This window comes from Trichosurus vulpecula, chromosome 4 (assembly GCF_011100635.1).
Source record: "Trichosurus vulpecula isolate mTriVul1 chromosome 4, mTriVul1.pri, whole genome shotgun sequence".
Lineage (NCBI taxonomy): Eukaryota > Metazoa > Chordata > Mammalia > Diprotodontia > Phalangeridae > Trichosurus > Trichosurus vulpecula.
In genome coordinates, this window is record NC_050576.1 from 302,489,286 (window position 1) to 302,509,360 (window position 20,075).

General features: G+C 40.4%; 1 protein-coding gene across 3 annotated transcripts in view; it reads right to left on the minus strand.

The window, feature by feature from the left end:
- Nucleotides 1-3,647: 3,647 nt before the first annotated feature.
- The window catches only part of CBY2 (chibby family member 2), a 40,880-nt gene continuing 24,452 nt past the window's right edge, over nucleotides 3,648-20,075 (minus strand). For 2 of the 3 annotated variants that reach the window (XM_036757994.1, XM_036757993.1), the window contains one exon: nucleotides 5,246-6,673. In XM_036757994.1, coding sequence (XP_036613889.1) covers nucleotides 5,414-6,673 — 1,260 coding nt within the window. In that variant the 3' untranslated portion in view covers nucleotides 5,246-5,413. Of the gene's footprint in view, nucleotides 6,674-20,075 lie in introns of all 3 variants that reach the window. The other variant, XM_036757992.1, reaches the window with a different exon arrangement.

Sequence of the window (20,075 nt, forward strand, 5' to 3'; positions counted from 1 at the left end):
CCTCAATTCACACTCCACATCTCCTGCTTGGTACCTGTACATCACTGGGCAAGTCCCATAACCTCTCAGGGCCTCAGTTTCAACCTTTACAAAAGGAGCAGGTTGGACCAGATGAACTCAGAAGCCCCTTCTGGCTCAGTGATGTCAGCAGTATTGCTCTGGTCAGTTTCCACTTGTGTTGGGTTGAGCATCCCTCTGGCCTACTCCTTAAATATGGTATATATGAATCTAAATATACTTGTGATAGTTAGACAGACTTGCATTTTTTCAGTAGAGGAAATTGAAGTCATCAGTGTGACACGTCATCTGCTGGTACAGATTGTGGCCCCTCTGTTTCCGACCAGATCATCTCTACATATTGTCAAAGTGAAAAAAATGAAGTGTTTGGTGGTCCAGCTAGTGATAAGTTATGTTATCACCATTTATCTAGGCTTACGCAGGACCCAGGCATTTGGTAAGTCTTGTTAGAACTTTTCTTACCCTGTCATAGCTTTAGAGAATGCAGGTTCAGATCCTTCCCCCATTGGAGCAGGAGTTTGGTAGAAGTGAATGTGAGAACATTAAAAGATGGTTTTGTTTTAGAAATTCACTTTCTGAACTAACCTAGAAGGCAACTTCCATCTTGCCATTCCTCCAACTTTCTCAAATTCAAAGCCACAAAGTTTGATGCTCTTGAACATCTACTAAGGGTGGGAAACCTATGGCCTCAAGGCCACAGGTAGTCTTCCAGGTCCTCGGGTGTGGCCCTCTGACTGAATCCAAACTTCATAGAACAAATCCCCTTAATAAAAGAATTTCTTCTGTAAAACTTGGACTCAGTCAAAGGGCTGCACCCAAGGACCTAGAAAGCCACAGGTTCCCCACCCCTAATCTAGAATATGGTATTACCATTTTAAAAAGGATGAAAATTCTCTGTCCTGCCTCCCCGCAAATTTACCCTTGGTAGAGAAAAATAGCTAGATGAATAAGACCCACAAAAGGGTGGAATCAGTGGGTGTGGGGCAGCCAGCTGGTCTGGGAGCTGGAGAGAGGCACAAGGGATTTATTATGAATTATAGGGGGACATGAATGATAGATTGATAGCCAGATGCCTGGGACCACCCTTCTAAATAGGGCCAACTACCGCTCACAGCTCCCTTCCTCCCCCCTAGTCGGTGTCATGAAGATAAACTGGTCATGTGCCCAGTCAATATCCTCCCTGTATCTAAATAAAGCTCTGTGGGAGATTGATATATTTGATTGGGGTAGGAAGAAGGGGAGGGGGGAGATGGAGAACTTTAAAAATGGAGATAATTCACTGTGGAAAGATGCACTTCAAAAAAGAAAGAGATAGAAATTTCACTCTGTCCTACAAAGAGTTAGCTATTCCTCTCCCCTCTCCCATGCCAAAGGTAACTAATGTATACAGGTTGTGCCATACAATAAGAGATTGTTTTGAAATAAATCCACCTAGTCCCTAAGGATGACATTTATGGCTTATCTTCCTAATTTTTCACCTGCTTGGATACTGCCTGACACAGAAAGTTGACACTGTGAAATAGGAGTCCCATCTCTGAGCTCCCAAGGCTTGCTGAGAAAGTATCTGGCCACTATTATGTAGATTAATTTGAGTTAGATAAATATTTGTAGCACCAATTTCAGGATATTGAGTCTTCCGTCTGCTCAGCTGTCTGGAAAACACTGAAGTCAATTTGCTTTCATCACAAAACTGGGCAAACCTATATCCCTGGGGTGGCTAAATTGCCTTAAATAGAGGTGTTTGTATTGCAGTGACATTTTGAACCGGGTGCATTTACCAAATTTGGGAAAGGAAACCCTGGAAAGGGACAGCGACCTGCTAGCAGCAAACTGGAATTAATCCTATTTGTCCAGATTGCCAGAGCAATGGGGAAACAAATGACTGGGGCGCTGTGTGCACATCAGTCACCCCCTACACCTGTGGCAAGAGTAAATGGACCTATGGGGGAGATTTTTCTTTTAGAGTCATGGACTTGCCAAGAGAAATGATCCCTATTCAGCTTGCTATCCCTCATTCAGAGTCACCAGACTGGCTCTGGATCAGACCTGACAAGCTCAAAAATGAAGCAACCAGGATAGCGATCTGTGGGCAGGACTTTCCGTGGAGCAGGGGAGAAGCAGGCAGTGTGACTGAAACAGTTACATCTCAAATAAAATGCCTTCCAAGCTCAAGAGCATTTTTTCTCACCCAAAGATGCCATTTCTGGATGCCTGCATTTCCCGTCAGGCACTAAAACCTTTTTGCATTTTGGAAAGGTGTTTATGTGACGTGACTGCCTTTTTGACTTACTTATATTAAGAGAACATGGGCTAATAGGAAATCAGAGGGGGCTGAAGAGAGAGAACTGGGGCAATGAACTCTGTAACCCTAGGGAAGCAGTGATGTGTGACCACTGTGGCCATTGCCCTTGTGGGTTACTGTCCAACAGAGGCTTTGAGAAACTTCATTGCAACATATGTGATGACTTCTGGCAAAATATGATAGAGTAAGTGATTTTCTGGCATTTAAAAATACATACATTTATAAAAATTAACATTTAACCCTACATATTGCACCTTAAAGGGTAATTGCCTACTTTATCTACCCTTAGTCTTGGCTCTGAACTAAGAATAAGGACATTTGGATTTCAGTCTCACCTCTGTTACTTGGTTTCCCCATTCGTAAAATGGAAATGAGGTACGGTGGAGTTAGAGGACCTAAACTCCCAATCCTAGCTCTGCCATTTACTAACCTGTGTGATCTTGGGGCAATCAATTAACCTCTCTGGCCCTCTGTTGCCTCATATATAAAACAGAGGGGTTGGCATCTATGATTCCAGAGGACTGATGGTGAAGCATGCAACCTACTTTTTTGAAAGAGAGGTAATGGACTCAAGATGCAGGAGAAGACATATATTTTATATTTTCAGACACAGCCAATGTGGGAATTTGTTTTGTTTAACTATAAAGAAAGAAAGAGAAAGAAAGGAAGGAAGAAAGAAAGAAGGGAAGGAAGGAAGAAAGGAAGGAAGGAAGGAAGAAAGAAAGGAAGAAAGGGAGGAAGGAAGGGAAGAAAGATTGAGGATTTTTTAAAAAAAATTCAGAGATGAGGACAGAAGAAAGGCCAGGCACATGGAGTAAAGAAGACATGAGTTCAAATGCAGCCTTAGAAACTTACTAGCTTTGTGACTCTGGACAAGTCACTTAACCTCTTTATGCCTCAGTTTTCTTGTTGGTAAAATGGGAATAATAGCAGCAGCTATCTCATGGAGTTGTGAGAATCAAATGAACTAAGATGCAAAGAGCTTTGCAAACCCTATCGTCATTATTACTCTTAAAGAAGCACAGACAGGCAGAACAGCTTTGAAGGCAACAGCCTGAGCATATTAAATACTTCAAGAAAGAAGCAAATTGTCCATAACAGAGATCTGCAGTTTCACGCGCAATCCTCATTTTCTCTTCTGTTCTGCATATGGAAATGCCTGTTTTATTTGGTGTTTATTAAGTTCTGCATTTTTTTAGATAAACGAATGAGGACTAGACATGCTCTCTAAGGTCCCTTCTAGATCCAAATCTATGCTCCTACATTTCTAATAATCTCTCCTACCACTGTCCATCTGCTTATTCTTCTTTTTTCTTTTTTTTTTTTTGCAGGGAGGGAGGCAGGGCAATTGGGGTTAAGTGACTTGCCCAAGGTCACATTGCTAGTAAGTGTGTCATTGTCTGAGGTTGGATTTGAACTCAGGTCCTCCTGACCCCAGGGCTGGTGCTCTACTCACTGGGCCACCTAACTGCCCCATCAGCTTATTCTTATCACTTTAGCAGACGGAATATTGAACTAGGAATTAGAAGTTCAGGCTTTCATCCTTTGCCTTTTTCTTTATGAACCCTGCGGGGTGCCTCCCAAAGTATTGGGTCCTGTAATTTCTATGCCTGTAAAATGGGAATGATACCTCGTATTGATATAGTGCCTTAGGATTTACAAAAGTGCTTTACTTAAGCTGCTGCATTCAATCTCTCACAACAAAATTGAGGCAGGTGCTGTTTTCCACATTTTACAAAGAAGAAAACTGAGGGTCAGAGGGAAGTGACATGTCCAAGGTCACACAGCTATCAAGCATCAAAGCTTTGAATGCAGGTATTCCTGATTTCAAGCCCAACACTCTAATATGCCACTTAATTTCTTTAAATTTGATTGTTTATTGAATAGTTTACTGTGCTTCCAAGCATCCTCCAAAGCCAACTTGATTGCTTGTTTATTCCAAGGACTATACCCTCCCAGCCATCAGGGAGATGCGCTGACTGGACAATGACGATGAACTGGCATTGGGGGCTAGTATTATGAAGAGGACAAGATAGGACAAGAGAAAGGAGGTGTAAATGAATAGCAGAATTCTAACTAAGATGGGGCAACTGGAACTCCTGCCTAGGCAGCACAAAAATGACTGAGCTTAGCACCTACTTGGCAAGAACAATGTGAAATTGGAAGCCCCCAGGGGGCTCATCATTTCCTATCATTGGCTGCTCTCTCCTAGCTAAGGCTCCTCTTTCCACCTCCTCTCCACAGATCATCTGTAATGTTAATACCATTTGAAGATCTTCCCTGCCAATTAATAGGCCTCATGTGGAGCCCACTTCGAATTAGGCACTGAGTCACTGAGGGTTGTGATGCCCCATGGCATCACATGGGGTCACTCATTGGGAGAGTGTTCATGTGATTTGGCCAGAGGAGACTCTGGGTAGTCATTAAGGAGCACCGCCCTTGAAAAACCCAGATGTTGGTGCTTCTCTCTCTGGTAAGGATTGCTATGATCAGACAGTTAGAAGCTCTGTCTACTGATTTATGTTATTTTCTCTGCTTGTAGTTTCTGTTTGTATTTTCTCTGAAGTTCAGGGTGCTGACTTTTCCCCTGAACTAAGTGAATGATAATTAAAGTAAGATTGTTGACCCCTTTAAAGTTGCTTTCCGTTAGAAAAGTAGATCAAAGAATCTGCGCTAGCCGCCCTCCTGTGTGCTGGTGTTACTGGACTTACACCTCCACAGCAGCTTCAAGTAGCATTGCTATTACAGCATCCTGGAGGGGGGAAGAAGAATGGGTCTATATTCCCATTTCTTCCCCACCTCAAATGAATTATCTAAAGTTTATGACATTTACTCTAGGGTCATTTTGTGAAGCTTGCCCCAGGTGAGAGCAATGCTAGTTACAACTCTAATAGTGAAATAATTCTCTCAGGCCAGCCTCCTAAACTCTTCCTCATGCCTTTATTACTTCTCTGGCATCAAGGGGGCCGATAATACTACTCTTACCATAGGCATGAACTCCAATGGGAAGGGGCTGAGGAAAGGAGAGGAAGTTTTCAAGTGAAGCTCTATAACTGGGCCCCCCGAACTCTGGGCCTCTGGGCCTTCCAGCCCTCAGACCCTGCCCGGCTTCTTCAGCTCCTTGTTCTTGGGGGGCATGTGGCCATATAGCTCTTCCACCAGCATCCTCATCCTCGCAGTGATTTCCGTCACCGTATCGATCACCAGTTGCTGCTGCAGCTTCAGCTTATTGTTCTCCCACAGGACCTTGTTCTCCTCCTGGCAGGTCCAATGCTCCTCTCTCAGGAGCTCAAGGGCCCGATTCTCCTCCTGAAGCATCCGGTTCTCCTCTCTCAGGGCTCGCAGGCTCTGATTCTCCTCCCGCAGGGCTTGCAGAGCTTGGTTCATTTCCCGAAGCACCTGCAGAGACTGGGCCTCTTCCTGGAGGCCTGGCACAGCCTTGACATCCTCCAGAGGGATGGACAGGTTGTTAACCAACTCCCGGAGGGACTGAAGGGCTTTACTGGCCTCCTGAAGGGTCGCAGGCCCTTTGGGTTCTTCACACGGAGGGATGGTGCTCTCCCCCGACTGCCTCGAAGCACTGTGGACATCGTCTTGAGGAGTTGGGAGGCCCTTTGTTTCCTCGTGGGGATGTGTCTTTTGCTCCGGGTGAGGCCAATGGGCCTCTCTCTGCTCCAGAAGCCGCTGCAGGGCCCGATTCTCCTCCTGGAGAAGGTGCAGGGTGGCGCTTTCCTTCCTGGGCGTCTGCAGCGCTGTACTGTCCTTCTTTGGGCCCTGGAGGGCTGTGTTGTCCTTTTGGATTAGAACCGAGGATGCCACGCCAGCCACTCTCCCCAGCTCGCCTTTGTTCTCTTCCCTGTTCTCCTCCCAGAAGGCCTGGAGAATTTTGTTCTCCTTACTCAAGACTTTGTTCTCCTCCCGGAGGGCCTTGTTCTCCTCCCGGAGGGCCTTGTTCTCCTCCCGAAGGGCCCTGTTCACCTCCCGAAGGGACTTATTCTCCTCTTGCAGGATGTATTCCTTGGCCAGCCTCTTGTGATGCAGCTTATGATGAAAAGAGGAGACGGGGGAGAAGTGCGGGGATTGCAAGCGGCAATTGTCACTCACCCACCTCCCGTCCTGGAAGACGAACATCTCATCACTCAGCTGAACCCGGGGAAGGTTATAGTCCAACTCCAACTCTGCCTGTGATGGTGGATGCTCCATGGCATCACAGATGGGCATAGAGGAGAATCTGTTCACTGGGTATGAGTGTTGACTTGCAGTTCTTCGGGTTGATCTTGGCAAGGGGGCCTGTGGGCACTTTGGCACGGAGTACAGATTATGGATCTGGAGAAAGGGCTCGACCGAGCCCCGCTATAGAAGAGAAGAGGGAGACATATGAAGCATTGGTGAGGAAATCTGAACCACCCAGAACTGACTGACATGGAGAAGAGATACCCAGATAAAGGATCGGCACCATATGAGAGGAGGAAAAAAAAATGCTAGATTCTAAGACTCTGGAGATCTGGGAGTTTCAGTCCCAGCTCTGACTCTTAGGATTTAACTCTGGAAAGGTCCTTTGAGGTTATTTAGTGCCATGTGCTCCTTTAAGGGATGAGGAACTGAATGCAAATACTTGGTGCTACCCAATGCTTCCTCATCCTCTTCCTCAACAGGCAACAGAGCCACTTCCAACTAAACCTAGGGTGCCTTACGGAGCAGGAACAGAGCCTTGGCCAGGGGATACTCACCTTGTGCAATGCATTCTCTGTGGCATCTAACAAGGTGCTGGGGATTTGAAGGCCCACATAGTGTGACTTCATTTTACTTTCCCAGACTTACGTCCCTCACCATACTCCCTCTCATGCATTCTGTATTCTAGTAAATGGAACTCCTCACCTTTCCCTGACTTTATCCTCCCCTTTCCCACCATCATGATTTTGCTGTCTTCGATTTTGGGAATGAACTCTCTCCACATGCCTGTTGAAATCCTTCTCCTCCTTTAAGGCCTGACTCAAGTGCTAACTTCTTCATGAGGACCTCCCTAATCTCCCTAGCTAGGGTGACCCCCCTTCCCCTTGGATCTTTAGTGACTTGGTTTCACTTCTATGCACTTTTAAAAAATCATTCTAACTTGTATTATAATTATTAGTGATTGTGGTTCACCACCACCACTACCCCATTATTGTGAGCTTCTAGAAGGCAGGGGCTTACCTAGCACAATGCGTCATACATAGTAGGAAGTAAATTAATCCTTCAGTAGAAAGCTAGCTTTTTGAAGGTAAAGACTGCTTGGGAGTTTTGTCTTTGCATCTCCAGTGCCTAGCATTTTCCTTGCATATAGTAGGTGCTTAATAAATACTTTTTGAGTAGAACAGGATTTAATTTAGTCAACTGATAAGCATTGAGAAAAGTTAAACAGTCCCTCCCTCAAGGAACTTACATTCTCATATAGAAAACAATATTAACATACATACCTATAACATACACAACATATTATATATAAAATGAAGTCAGACAGGGCTTTAGTGCATGTTGAGATCACCTTAGATGGAAGCACCCACATTGGAGAAGGCATTCTGCATTTCACAACCATATCACTTGAGTGAGAATAGCCTCTTTCCATTGGCTGCATAGCTAGCCTCTTTGTCTCTCTCTGTCTCTCTGTCTCTGTTTCTCCCCCCACCCAATGGCATCCAGGAGTAAAGGTTTTAGTCTTATTCCTCTTCCTTTTAGACCCTGTGGCTCCAAGAAATGAACTTGAGATTTTGGTTTGTTTCACTTGTGTTTCTCAGGTCTAGATACAGGGTACAATCCCCAGATCCATGAGGTCAGATGATTGTGAAAGTATGTAAAAATCATCATATGCAGAGAGGCAGCATTTGCAATTTCAGAGATCAGGAAAGGCTTTCTGTAGGAGGTGGCACTTTATCTTACATTGAGTTTTGAAAGAAAGAAGGAATTTTGAGAGGCATAGATGAAGAGAGAGAGAGAGAGAGAGAAAGAGAGAGAGAGAGAGAGAGAGAGAGAGAGAGAGAGAGAGAGAGAGAGAGAGAGAGAGAGAATTCCTAGCATTGAAGATAGAAATTGAAAAGTCACAGAGATGGGTGATGGAATGTCACGGGTGAAGAGCAGCAAGTAGTCCAAGTATGGCTGGATTGTAGAGTGCATGAAAGGGAGTACTATGTAAGATGTCTGGAAATATAGGAAGCTTCCAGGTTATGAAAGCTTCAAATGCCAAACATAAGAGTTTCCATTTGATCCTGAAGATAATAAGGAGCTCTTGGACTTTATTGATGGGAGGGGGGCAGTCAATATAGTCAGATCTACACTTGTGGAAAAATCTTTTTGGCAGATGAATGGAGGATGGTTTGAGGAGGAAGAGACTTGTGGCAGGGAATCCAATTGCAAAGCTATTGCCACAGTCCAGGTCACGCCCAGAGAGGTGATGAAAAACAGAACTAGCAAGATGGCTGTGTGAATGGAGGAAAGGGAATGAATGGAAAAGATACTGTGGACAAAGAAAGTCTAGTGACTGATTAGGTATAGAGAGAGGGGGGTGTGAAAGTGAAGATTCACAGATGACACTGAGGTTTGGACCCTAGGTGACTGGAAGGATGGTCATGGTTTTCAGCAAAACTCTGGAAATTCAGAAGAGAAGGGAAAATGGGAAATTCAGAAGAAGTGAATTTTAGATAAAAGATAATGAATTCTCTTTTGGAAATTTGAATTTAAGATGCCTAAGACCCTCTAGTTCAAAATATCTGATATACAACTGGCAATATGGGACTGGAGCTCAGGAGACTAGGGCTAAATATAGAGACCTTAGAGTCATCTGCTTAGAGATTGCCATTGAACCTATGGGAGCTAATAAGATCATTAAGCTAGATAGAACAGAGTAAAAAGAGGAAGCCCAGGACAGAGCCTTGGAGGACAACCAGTGAGTGGGCTTGACATAAATGGAGATGCATCAAAGAAGTTTGATGTTTGATCAAACAAGTAGGAGACATGAGAACTCAGAGGGAAGAGAGTATTCAGGGGCAAAAAAGCAGTCATTAGGGCCAAAGACTGCAGAGAGGTCAAAAAATATGGAGACTGAGAAGACACAACTTGATTTGGCAATTAAGAGATCCTTGCTGGAGAGAAAAAAGTTTCATTTGAATGATGAAGTAAAAAAAGCCAGATTACAAAGTTTAGACGAGAGTGATGATAGGAGAGAAAATGGAAGCACTGAGTGTAGACAGATTTTTCCAAGGAGTTTAGCTGAGAAGAGAGGAGAGATGTAGAATGAAAGTTATTGGGATGAAAAGGGAGCTGGGTCTCAGTGAATTCCGGAAAGGAAAAGGAACAATAGAAGAAGTGCTACATGAAGTTTGTTAATTATAGTGCAGGAGCTCCAGAGAGGATTGTAGAAAGAACAGATAGATCTGAAGTAGGACATTGGGGAGGGTTGAGGTGGAATGGGAACAAGGGAACTGGCAGCTGGAATTAGGGAGAGGGATTTATTCTTGAGCAAGTCAAGGGTTTGGTATCACTGGGTTGAGAAGAGAATAAAAGGGATAGGAATGATCTCACCACTGGAGAATGAAATCAGGCAGAGTATCAGTGAGGTCTCTGATGAAAGCTGGTGGTTGGAAGGTTCAAGGTCAGCTCTCTGATTTCTGCACAGCCCTCAACTGTTCAAACTGCTAATTTGCCGTGTCCTAGGAGATATCTGCAAATACACTTCACAGCAGGAATGACTAGACAATGATGTGTTCTGGTAGTGCAATGGCCCTACCTCTGGTAGAGGGTGGGGTGGGTAGGGAAGGATTTTCAGGAAACCTAGTGAGAAGGCAGGATTGATATGTTCCTACTCTTGCCTCAGGCCAGCCATGAACAGGGTCTGGCTGAGTTGTGGCCCTTGGGTTTTAGAAGTCTAAAGATGAGACAGGAAGAAGTCAGCCACAAGAAAGGCCTGGTCTCATTAACAGAAGAGTTTAAATATGATCCTAGAGGTAATAGATCAGACATGCACATTATGAAAAACACTTTGGCAATTGTTTTGAAGATGGGTTAGGAATAGGAAGCAATATGAAGCAGGAAAATCAAATGGAAGATTATTGCAATAATCTAGGCCAGAGGTAATAAGGGGAGGATTATGGGTCATGTGCCCAACAATATGGAGGATAAGACACTTTCTTCCAGCCTTACAATCTTTCAAACCTCTTAAAATAGGAATTACGTATAAGAGATAAAACAATTTTTGGTCTTTCCATAGTCTAAGATATCAAGAAACCTAAGGCAGTAACATCCCAATGAACTAACATTAGAGAATGCTAATCCCTTCCTTACCAGTAACCTCACTGGCAGAGCTGCACCAGGTAACTCATTGCTTGCAACAGAACTCAATTCTGCCCCACTCCTCATCTCTGTGCTGCAGAAAGCCAAAAGCCAGAAGCTTGCTTTGGCTGGTAGGGCAGTATGGCAATGTTTTGTGCTGTACCAGTATTCACTGAAAGAACTGAGGAACAGAAGTAATTAGAGCAAAATGCCAGTGCGGTGGCACTCCACTAAACCTGAGGGAAAGAGGATTGGTATCCAGCCAGGACCAGTTCTGTACTCACAAAAGTCACTTGGTACAGAGACTGAAGCTGGTAAAATATGAATTCCCTAGCATGGGAGAAGGCTCACATAGCTTTGATCCTTTGAGCCTCATCCTCCAGAGATACTGCCATCAAGGGGAAAGAGTCAGAAAGAGAGTGATAGGGGGAAAAATTACTAAAGATCTCAGGAGAAAGAAGGAAGGAAATCCAGTTAAAGACCTTGAGCATAAATAGATAAACTTACAGGGAAGATATGAATAAGAAAGAAATATGATCTCCAGATCAGCTAAATGAGTTTAAAAATCTATGAATAAATATTGTAAAATGAAAGAAGAAAGGAAAGAAGGAATAGAAGAAGGAAGGAGAGAAAGGAAGAAAGGAGGAAGAAAATAAGGGATACAGCATTTATTAAAAGCCTACTGTGTACCAGGCACTATGCTAAGGCATTTTATAAATAGCATTTCATTTTATCCTCTCACCACAACCCTGTACTATTATTGTCCCTATTTTACAATCGAGGAAACTGAAGCAGTTAGAGGTTAAGTGATGTGCCCAAGGTCACACAGTTTGTAAGAGATGGGATTTGAACTCAAGGTGTATCCTGACTCTAGACCTAGTACATTAACTACTTCAACTACTTCACTACATTCACTACTTCATTTTCTTTCTTGAAAGAAAATGACTCAACACCTAATGAGGTAAAGGCTATTAGATTCCAAAGAGAGCATGAAACCTCCCCAAAAATGTCCCTAAATGTTTTTAAAATAAATCATAATTGTAAAAGCAGTATTTATGTCCTTTAGAGCAGAAATAATCAACATAAGAGAAAAGCTTGAATTCATGATGACAAACCTTACAAAAGAAACAAAAGAAAGAAAAACTCGTTTGTGTTGCAAATACATGAAAGTGAAGAACAATTTGGAAGAAGAAAAGCATAAAGTAGTAATTTTAAAAGAAAACATGATCTCCATATGAGCAAAAACACTGATCTAGAAGGCAGGATGCATAGATACAACTTAAGGATTATTAGTTTCCTAGAACACAAGTCAAAAAACATGAACGCCATAATGCAAGAAATAATGAGAAAACTGGCCAGAACTTCTGAACAAGGAATACAAAATGCCAAAGAAAAGAATCCACAGATTACCTCCAAAAATAAAAAAACAATAATAAATATGAAATATAATAAAACATAATGTAATATATTAGATATAATTAAATATAGCAATAATAAAAATAAAAAACCTTTAATGTCACAGTCTCCAAGATCGTGGCTAAATTGAACGAAACAAAAAATTCTGCAAACAACCAGGACAAAGAAATTCAGATATGAAGGAAAGGAATTTTTAATAACACAAGACTAATCTTCACCCACCAGAAACAACTGGAGAGAATGTATTAATGAGTTCCTAAGAGCAAAGGCACTCAATTTACAATCTACAATGACATCTTGAGCCCAGTCATTAATGAAAAAAATGGATGTTCTATAAAAAGAGACATTTGAAGAATTCTTACAAAGAAAACCAGACCTGAGCAGATAATTTGCTTTGCAAACACTTCAGACAACAAAAAGGCAAGAAAAGAAAAAACACAAAAGCCAAGGAAGACACAAATAACAAAATTAATTATCTCAGAGGAAAAAAAGAAAAAAAAAACTAAGAAAAATATATAGGATGTTAAAAAGAACAATAAAAGCAAGAACAAAATAACAAGAGAGATAATTAAGAGATTTCTTTCCAGCAGTATATGAAAGAGGCTAGAGTGAAAGTGGAGTCAAAAACAAGTGATGGATGCAGCCAGGTGGTGCAGTGAGTAGAGCATTGGCCCTGGAGTCAGGAGAACCTGAGTTCAAATCTGCTTCAGACACTTGACACACTTACTAGCTGTGTGACCTTGGGCAAGTCACTTAACCCCAATTGCCCTGCCTTCCCCCCTCCAAAAAACAAAACAAAACAAGTGATGGTGGAAGAACAAGGCAAATCATCATGGAGTAAACTTCACACCTACAACACACTGACCCACAAGTGAATCAATGTTGAGAGAGGGACTAAATTGTAGAATAGGAGGGTATATAAGAGGAGAGGGGAGAAGAACATAGAAAAGAGTATGTGATGCCACCTAGTCAAGTCAAAGGTAAACAATAGAGGGAAAATAACTCCTGCGTTCTCTCATGAAGAAGAGAATTGATAGGAGAATGGATAAGGAGGCAAACAGTTGAATTGGAAAACAGAAGAAAAGAAACAAGGAAATCTTTTTTCAGTGGTGAGAGGGGGTACCATCAAAAAATACTCCCATGGGAGAGCAAAGATATATATATATATAAATGGAGCATGGAATTGATATAATTTGCCTAGTGAGACCTCTCTCTAAGATCTATCTCAGGAGAAGGGGAATCAGAGCTTCTGGGGGCAACTGACACCCAGAAGAGTGAGAAGGAATTGATCCAGAGAGGAGATTTCATGATATATGTGATGGGAGGAGAGGAAATGATCATGGGTAAAGGAAAGGCTAGTAATGAAGTGCACAATCAGAGACATGGGAAAATTCCTAACATGGAGCAATATTTCTATCCTTTATATCTGGTTGAGTCATTCAGTAGTGTCCAACTCTTTATGACCCCTTTTGGCAAAGATACTGGTGTGATTTGCCATATCCTTCCCCCAGGCTCATTTTACAGATGAGGAAACTGAGGCAAACAGGGTTAAGTGACTTGCTAGGGGTCACACAGGTATATTAAGTGTCTGAGGCCAGATTTGGACTCATAAAGATGAGCCTTCCTGACTCTAGGCATTCTATGAACTGGACCACTTAGCTGCCCCACCCTCTGTATCAGAGATATCAAAGACACAGACCATTGGCCTGAACCAATTAAAATATAACTGGGAAATATTTAACAAAATAATAAAAATATACTAGAACATAGACAATGTTAACATGTGATTTTCTAATTTAATATGTGGTCTGTAGGGATCCTTATTATATGGTTTAGTGAGACCCATTTCAATTTGAGTTTGACACTGCTGCTCTAAATCACCTGCAGGAATTGATTTTTCTAAGAGTAAAGCACAAGAGAAAAAAGCAGCCAGAGGCCAAAACTATTTAGAAGAGAGAACTCAAAATGGTACCTTAGAAGCTTTAATTCCACACAGAATTCAAGACTAATAAAGGAATAAGTAAGTTTAAGGGTCGTTAATCAAAGAATAAAAATCTAAAATAAATTGAAAAGGTAACACAAATAATGAAGAAGAAAAGAGAAAGAAATAATTTTTTAAAAGTACAGAAAATGAAAGTGGAAAAATGAACAAAACAAATCAAAAGGGAAAAGAAGCAAAAGAATTTTACTTAACTGAGAGGGAAAAAAGGGAAGGAATTAAATAACTAGATCAAAGGAAGAAAGGAAAAAGGAACTAATAAATTGAGCAAAACTCTAAAAACTGGGGGAGAGGGTAACAAATGGGAGAAGGAGAAGCTTTAGGGGAAGGAAAAGAGAGCCACTGGGAATAGAGTTACCTTAAAGTAGATTAGGTTAAAATAACTGAAGAGACAAGGTACTGTCTTTATAAAGGAAAAGGGGAAAACACTAACTTGGGGAAAAAACAATATTGGAGACAAATGGAGGGAAATCTAAATCTAACTCATAAGTTTAGATTTGAATGGCTTAAATGATTTAATTAAATAAAAAAGTAACAGAATGGATAAGAAAAAGAAAACCCCGCAATCTGTTGCTTGTGAGAAACACATCTAAAAAGCAAAGATATATACAAAATAAAAGTGAGATCCAAGGACAAAATTTACTATGCATCAGGTGAATCCAAAAGAAGCAGAAGTTGTAATCATGTTATCAAAGTAAAAAATAACAATAACAAAAATTCATAATGTAAAAAGATATAAATAAGTAAACAATATTATGCTGAAAGGAACCCTAGACAACAAGCCAACGTAAATATTTAGCTTACATGCTCCAAATTCCTTAAATTCATAGAGGAAAAATTAACTGAACTACAGAAAGACATAGACAATAATACAACGGTGGTATTTAAGGTCCCTCCCTGTTTTTGATAACTCTAACAGAAAGGTAAAGAAAAACCAAAATATGGAATTGATCAAACTGCTGGGGAAATTAAAACTAAAATAATTATGGCATCTTCCAATGCCATATATATGTATACATATATGTATATATTTCCCAACACTACGTGGAACTTTTACAAAAAATGACCATGTATTAGGGCACAGAGATATTGCAAATAAATATTAAAAGACAGAAATAGTAAACACATCCTAAAGATACCACAAAACAATAAAAAGAGCAAACAGCAGCTCAAGGAATACAAAAACAAAAGATACCCAAAAGGAGACTTAACAATGAAATACTAACTAATGAGTGCATGAAAGAAAAAAATCATAAAACCGTAATTATGTGGGGGGAAAATGATAATGATTAAACAACATGCCAAAATTTTGAGTTGCAGCTAAAGTGTTCTTCAGAGGAAAAATTATATTCCTAAAAACATGCATTAGCAAAGTAAAAAAGGAATAGATTAATAAATTAAATATGCAATATAAAATTAGAAAATCAACAAATAAACCTAAAATAAGCACAAAGGAAGAGATACTGAAAGAGGAGAAATAGATATACTAGAACCACACACACCCCCAAAAAACCTGTAGAAATGATTATTAAAACTAAAAGCTGGTTCTTTGAAAAGACAAAAAAAAAAGATGAACCCTAGGTGATTAAAAAAAAAAGAAGAGGGTAGGCAAATCAAATCAACAAAAGAGCAAACCAACAAAATGCAATAACAGAACCAGAAGAAATAAAAGAGTTATCAGAACCAGCTATGGACAGTTACATGCTATCAAAATTGAGAACACAAAAGAAATAGAGGAATGCCTTCAAGTATACAAAATAACCAAACTAACAGAAAATCAGAGATCTTAAATTATACAATCTCAGAAAAAGAAAAAGAATTTGCTTTTAACGAACTACCAAAGAGCTGATAAAATCCTGAATTTAAGTAATGGCTACATGAGTGGAAAAATTGGGTGTGAAACATTAATGTTATAAAGACAGAAAGGACAAAATTGGGTAACTCGACTGGATATGTGGTAAGGAAAGGGGGGGAATTGAGGAATGAGACAGAGGTAGCAAACCTGGGTAACTAGAAAGATGGTAGTTACCTTGACAGTATTAGGGAAGTTCAGAAAGGAGTGGAGAAAGATAATAAATTCTACTTTAGACATGTTAAGCTTGAGATTCTGATGGAACAATGTACAATTTTAAGTATCCAATAGACAGTTTATGATGTCCACACATCAAGAAAAAGACTAAACAAAAGTATTTATAGCAGCTCTTTTGTGGTGTCAAATAATTAGAAATTGAAGGGATGTCCATTAGTTGGGAAATGGCTGAACGAGTTCTGTGGTATATGATTGTGATGAAATACTGTTGTGCTATAAGAAATGACAAGGAGAATGGTTTCAGAAAAAACCTGGGAAGACATATGAACTGATGCAAAGCAAGCAGAACCAGAAGACTATTGTATACAGTAACAGCAATATTGTAACAATGATCACCTGTGAAAGAGTTAGCTACTCTAATCAATACAATGATCGAAGATAATTCCAAAGAGCCCATAATAAAAAAAAAATGCTGTCTATCTCCAGAGAGAATTGATAAATTCCAAGTGCAGATTGAAGCACACTTTTTGACTTTATTTTTCTTTCTCTTTTTCCAACATTACTAACATGAAAATGTTTTGCATGACTTCACATTTATAATTTATGTCATATTGTTTACTTTTCTCAATAGTGAGGGAGGAGCAAAAGAGAGGAAGAAAATATGGAATTTTAAATGTTAAAAAAGTTAAAAATAAATAATTGCTCTTAGAAAAGAGACTAAGCCTGGATATATAAATCTGGGAGCCCTGTGCAAAGATGTGATAACTGAATCTATGAAGATCACCAAATGAGAAAAAGCAGAGAGAAAAAAAGACCAGTACACAGTCATGAAATACATGTGTAGTCAGTGGGTAGGACCTGAATATTGATCCAGCAAAATAGAACGAAGAGAAACAACAGTCATACAGATAGAAGGAAAATCAAGAGAGTAGTGTCGTGGAAATCCAGCGAGGCAAATCCAGAAGAATGTTGACAAGAGGGTCACCTGTTACAAACAAATCAAAAAGGATGAGGCATTGTGCATGAATTGGACTTAAGTGAGGTAGAATTGCACAAAGTTGTCAGCCTCACTCTCTGTTCCAGAATCATCAAAGTCCAGTGGCAAGACAGTCAAGACACATGGCGGTGGCCCAGGAGACAGTGGATGACCTTGGCATCTTTGATGCCTGCCTGACCAGGCTCTAAGCTTCCACCGCCTTCATGGCCATCGGAACAAATTGTTCTCATCCACCTGTTCCAATGAGGGGAAGTCTTCACATGCTTGAGGTAGATGCAGCCCTAACTCACCAGGGTTTGAGGTGTATCGGTTACCCTCAACCTGGTTTAGCCTGTCTGCTGAGACGGTTTTACTGGGGTGTAGCCACTACACATGCTACAACTTCTTGGAGCCACAGGTGAGGGTTGAGTGCCAAGTGGACACTAAAGGAGATGAACAGCCCTGAAAGGGGCTTGGCAAGCCACCATGCCAGAGATACTAGTCCACCCCAAATACCCCATATACCCCTCTGACCATGATACCACCCTTCTCAATAAAATCCAGTGGCTCCCCGTTACCTACAGGATCAAATATAAACTCTTGTGATTAGCATTTAAAGTTCTTTATAACTTATAACAATATCCCTCCCTAGCCTTCCTACCTTATTATATATTATTTCCCTCCATGCACTCCATGTTCCAGCCAATCTGGCCTTTTTTCTGTTCCTCATACATGACATTCTATTCTCCCTTCTATGTACCTTCACATTGATTAATCCCGATGCCTGAATTGTACCCCCTTCTCACCTCCACGTCCTGGAATCCCTGGTTTCCTCCTCAAATAACTCAGATCAGTCTGCACTTTAGCACGAGATTTTTCCTGGTCCTCTACATGCTAGTTCCTTTCCCGAAAAAGATCACCTGGTATCTGATTCGCATATGTTTTATACATACCTATACATGTACTGTTTGTCTTCTATATTAGAACACAAGCACCCTGAGAACAGGTTCTATTTGTCTTTGTGTTCTCAGCACCTAGCATAATTCTTAGTGTACGGTAGGAGTTTCATATATACTTGTTGATTCAGCAGCGGGAGAGGGATTCATCCCTGCTCTGTAAAATACATATCTATTAACCCACACATTGTTCAGAACACTGGGTACTGAGTGAACCCCCCTGAGGAAAGGGGGGCAGCTAGCTCCTTACGCTGGGTGCATTCTGGTAGTAATAACACAATATGAGACAATGAAAGTATCCATGGAAATCAAGAAATTTGTTCTTATGGCAAAAATGATCAGACTGGTGACTCTTTAGTATTTTGGGCTTATTTAGGCACACTTTAGGAGGTTATAACCTTCTTTGAATTAGCTGAGCATTGTCCAAAATAACTGGATGACATAGTAGAATAAGCGTTGGATTGCTGGTCAGAAGACTTGGCTTCAAAATCTGACTTTGTCGTTTAGTGGCTAATAATAATTCTTGTTGTTCGGTTGTATCCAACTCTTTGTGACCCCATTTGGAGTTTCTTGACAAAGACACTGGAGTGGTTTACCATTTCCTTCTCCAGCTTATTTTACAGATGAGGAAACTGAGGCAAACAGGGTGAAGTGACTTGCTCAAAGTCACACAGCTAGTAAGTGTCTGAGGCCACATTTGAACTCAGCACTCTATCCATTTCACCACCTAGCTGCCCATAATAATAATAGCCAACATTTATATGATACTTTAAGGTTTGCACATTGGTTTTACATATGAAGTATTACCCTCCTCTACAACAACCCTGTGAACTAGGTGTCACAGTGGATAAATTGAATTTAGAATCAGGAAGACCTGAATTCAAATCCTGCCTCAGACATTTACTAGCTGTGTGACTGGGGCAAGTCATGACCTCTTTATGACTCGGTTTTATTATCTGGGGGTATATAATAGTACCTGCCTCCCAGCATTAGCGAGCTAATATATGTAAAGTGCTTTGTAAACCTTAAAGAGCTATATAAATATTAGCTATTATCCCCATTTTATAGATGACAAAACTGAGTCTGAAAAAAAAACAGTTAAATGGCAGGATTTGAATTCTGTTCTTCCTGACTCCAAATCTGGTGCACTATCAGCACTATTTAAGAATTTTAGGTTTATCACTTAACATCTCAGAGCATCAGATTCTTCATCTTTCTTTAAGACAGAGATATCTGCCCCACCTGCTCACAGGATATCCTTGTCCTGAGGAAAGCCCTTTATAAACTGCAGAGTCCTATAGAAATGTGAGTTATTCTTAGGGGGAAAACAGGCCCAAGTTAAGAGAAGTGGATTTAAATGACAAAAGAATTTTGAGAGGTATTCAAAAGAGTATTGAACAGGTGGAATAGGATGGGGAGAGGAGAATACAATTGCTATAATATATTTAAATAAGGAAATGATAATAATTATTGCTACTTTATACCCAGTACATTTCATCTAGATGTATTGAAATGCTTTCCATGTATCAATTCCTTACTTCCTATGCTACTTTCACAATTTTAAAGATAGAAAAGATGTGAAATGAGTCATTATCTATAATTATATGCACCACAGACATATAAATATACATATATATACATATATATATAGTGTCCCAAAAGTCTTTTTCCACCTTCATCTGTTTTATTTTTTTAATTTATTTTTTATTTTTAGTTTACAGCACTCAGTTTCACAAGTTTTGGAGTTCCAAATTTTCTCTCCCTCTCTCTTTCTCCCCAAGACAGCATCTAATCCAATATAGGTTCTACATACACCTTTGCATTAAACTTATTTACATAATAGTCAAGTTGGAAAGAAGAATTATAACCAATGGAATGAATCATGAAAAAGAAGAAACAAAACCAAAAAAGAAGGGAAAAAAAGAGAGCAAATAAGTTTGCCTCAATCTGCACTCAGACTCCATAATTCTTTCTCTGAATGCAGATAGCTTTTTCCATAATTAGTCTTTTGGAGCTGTCTTTGAACCTTGCAAGAAGAGCCAAGTCTGTCAAAGTTGGTCCTTACAGATACTGTGTGT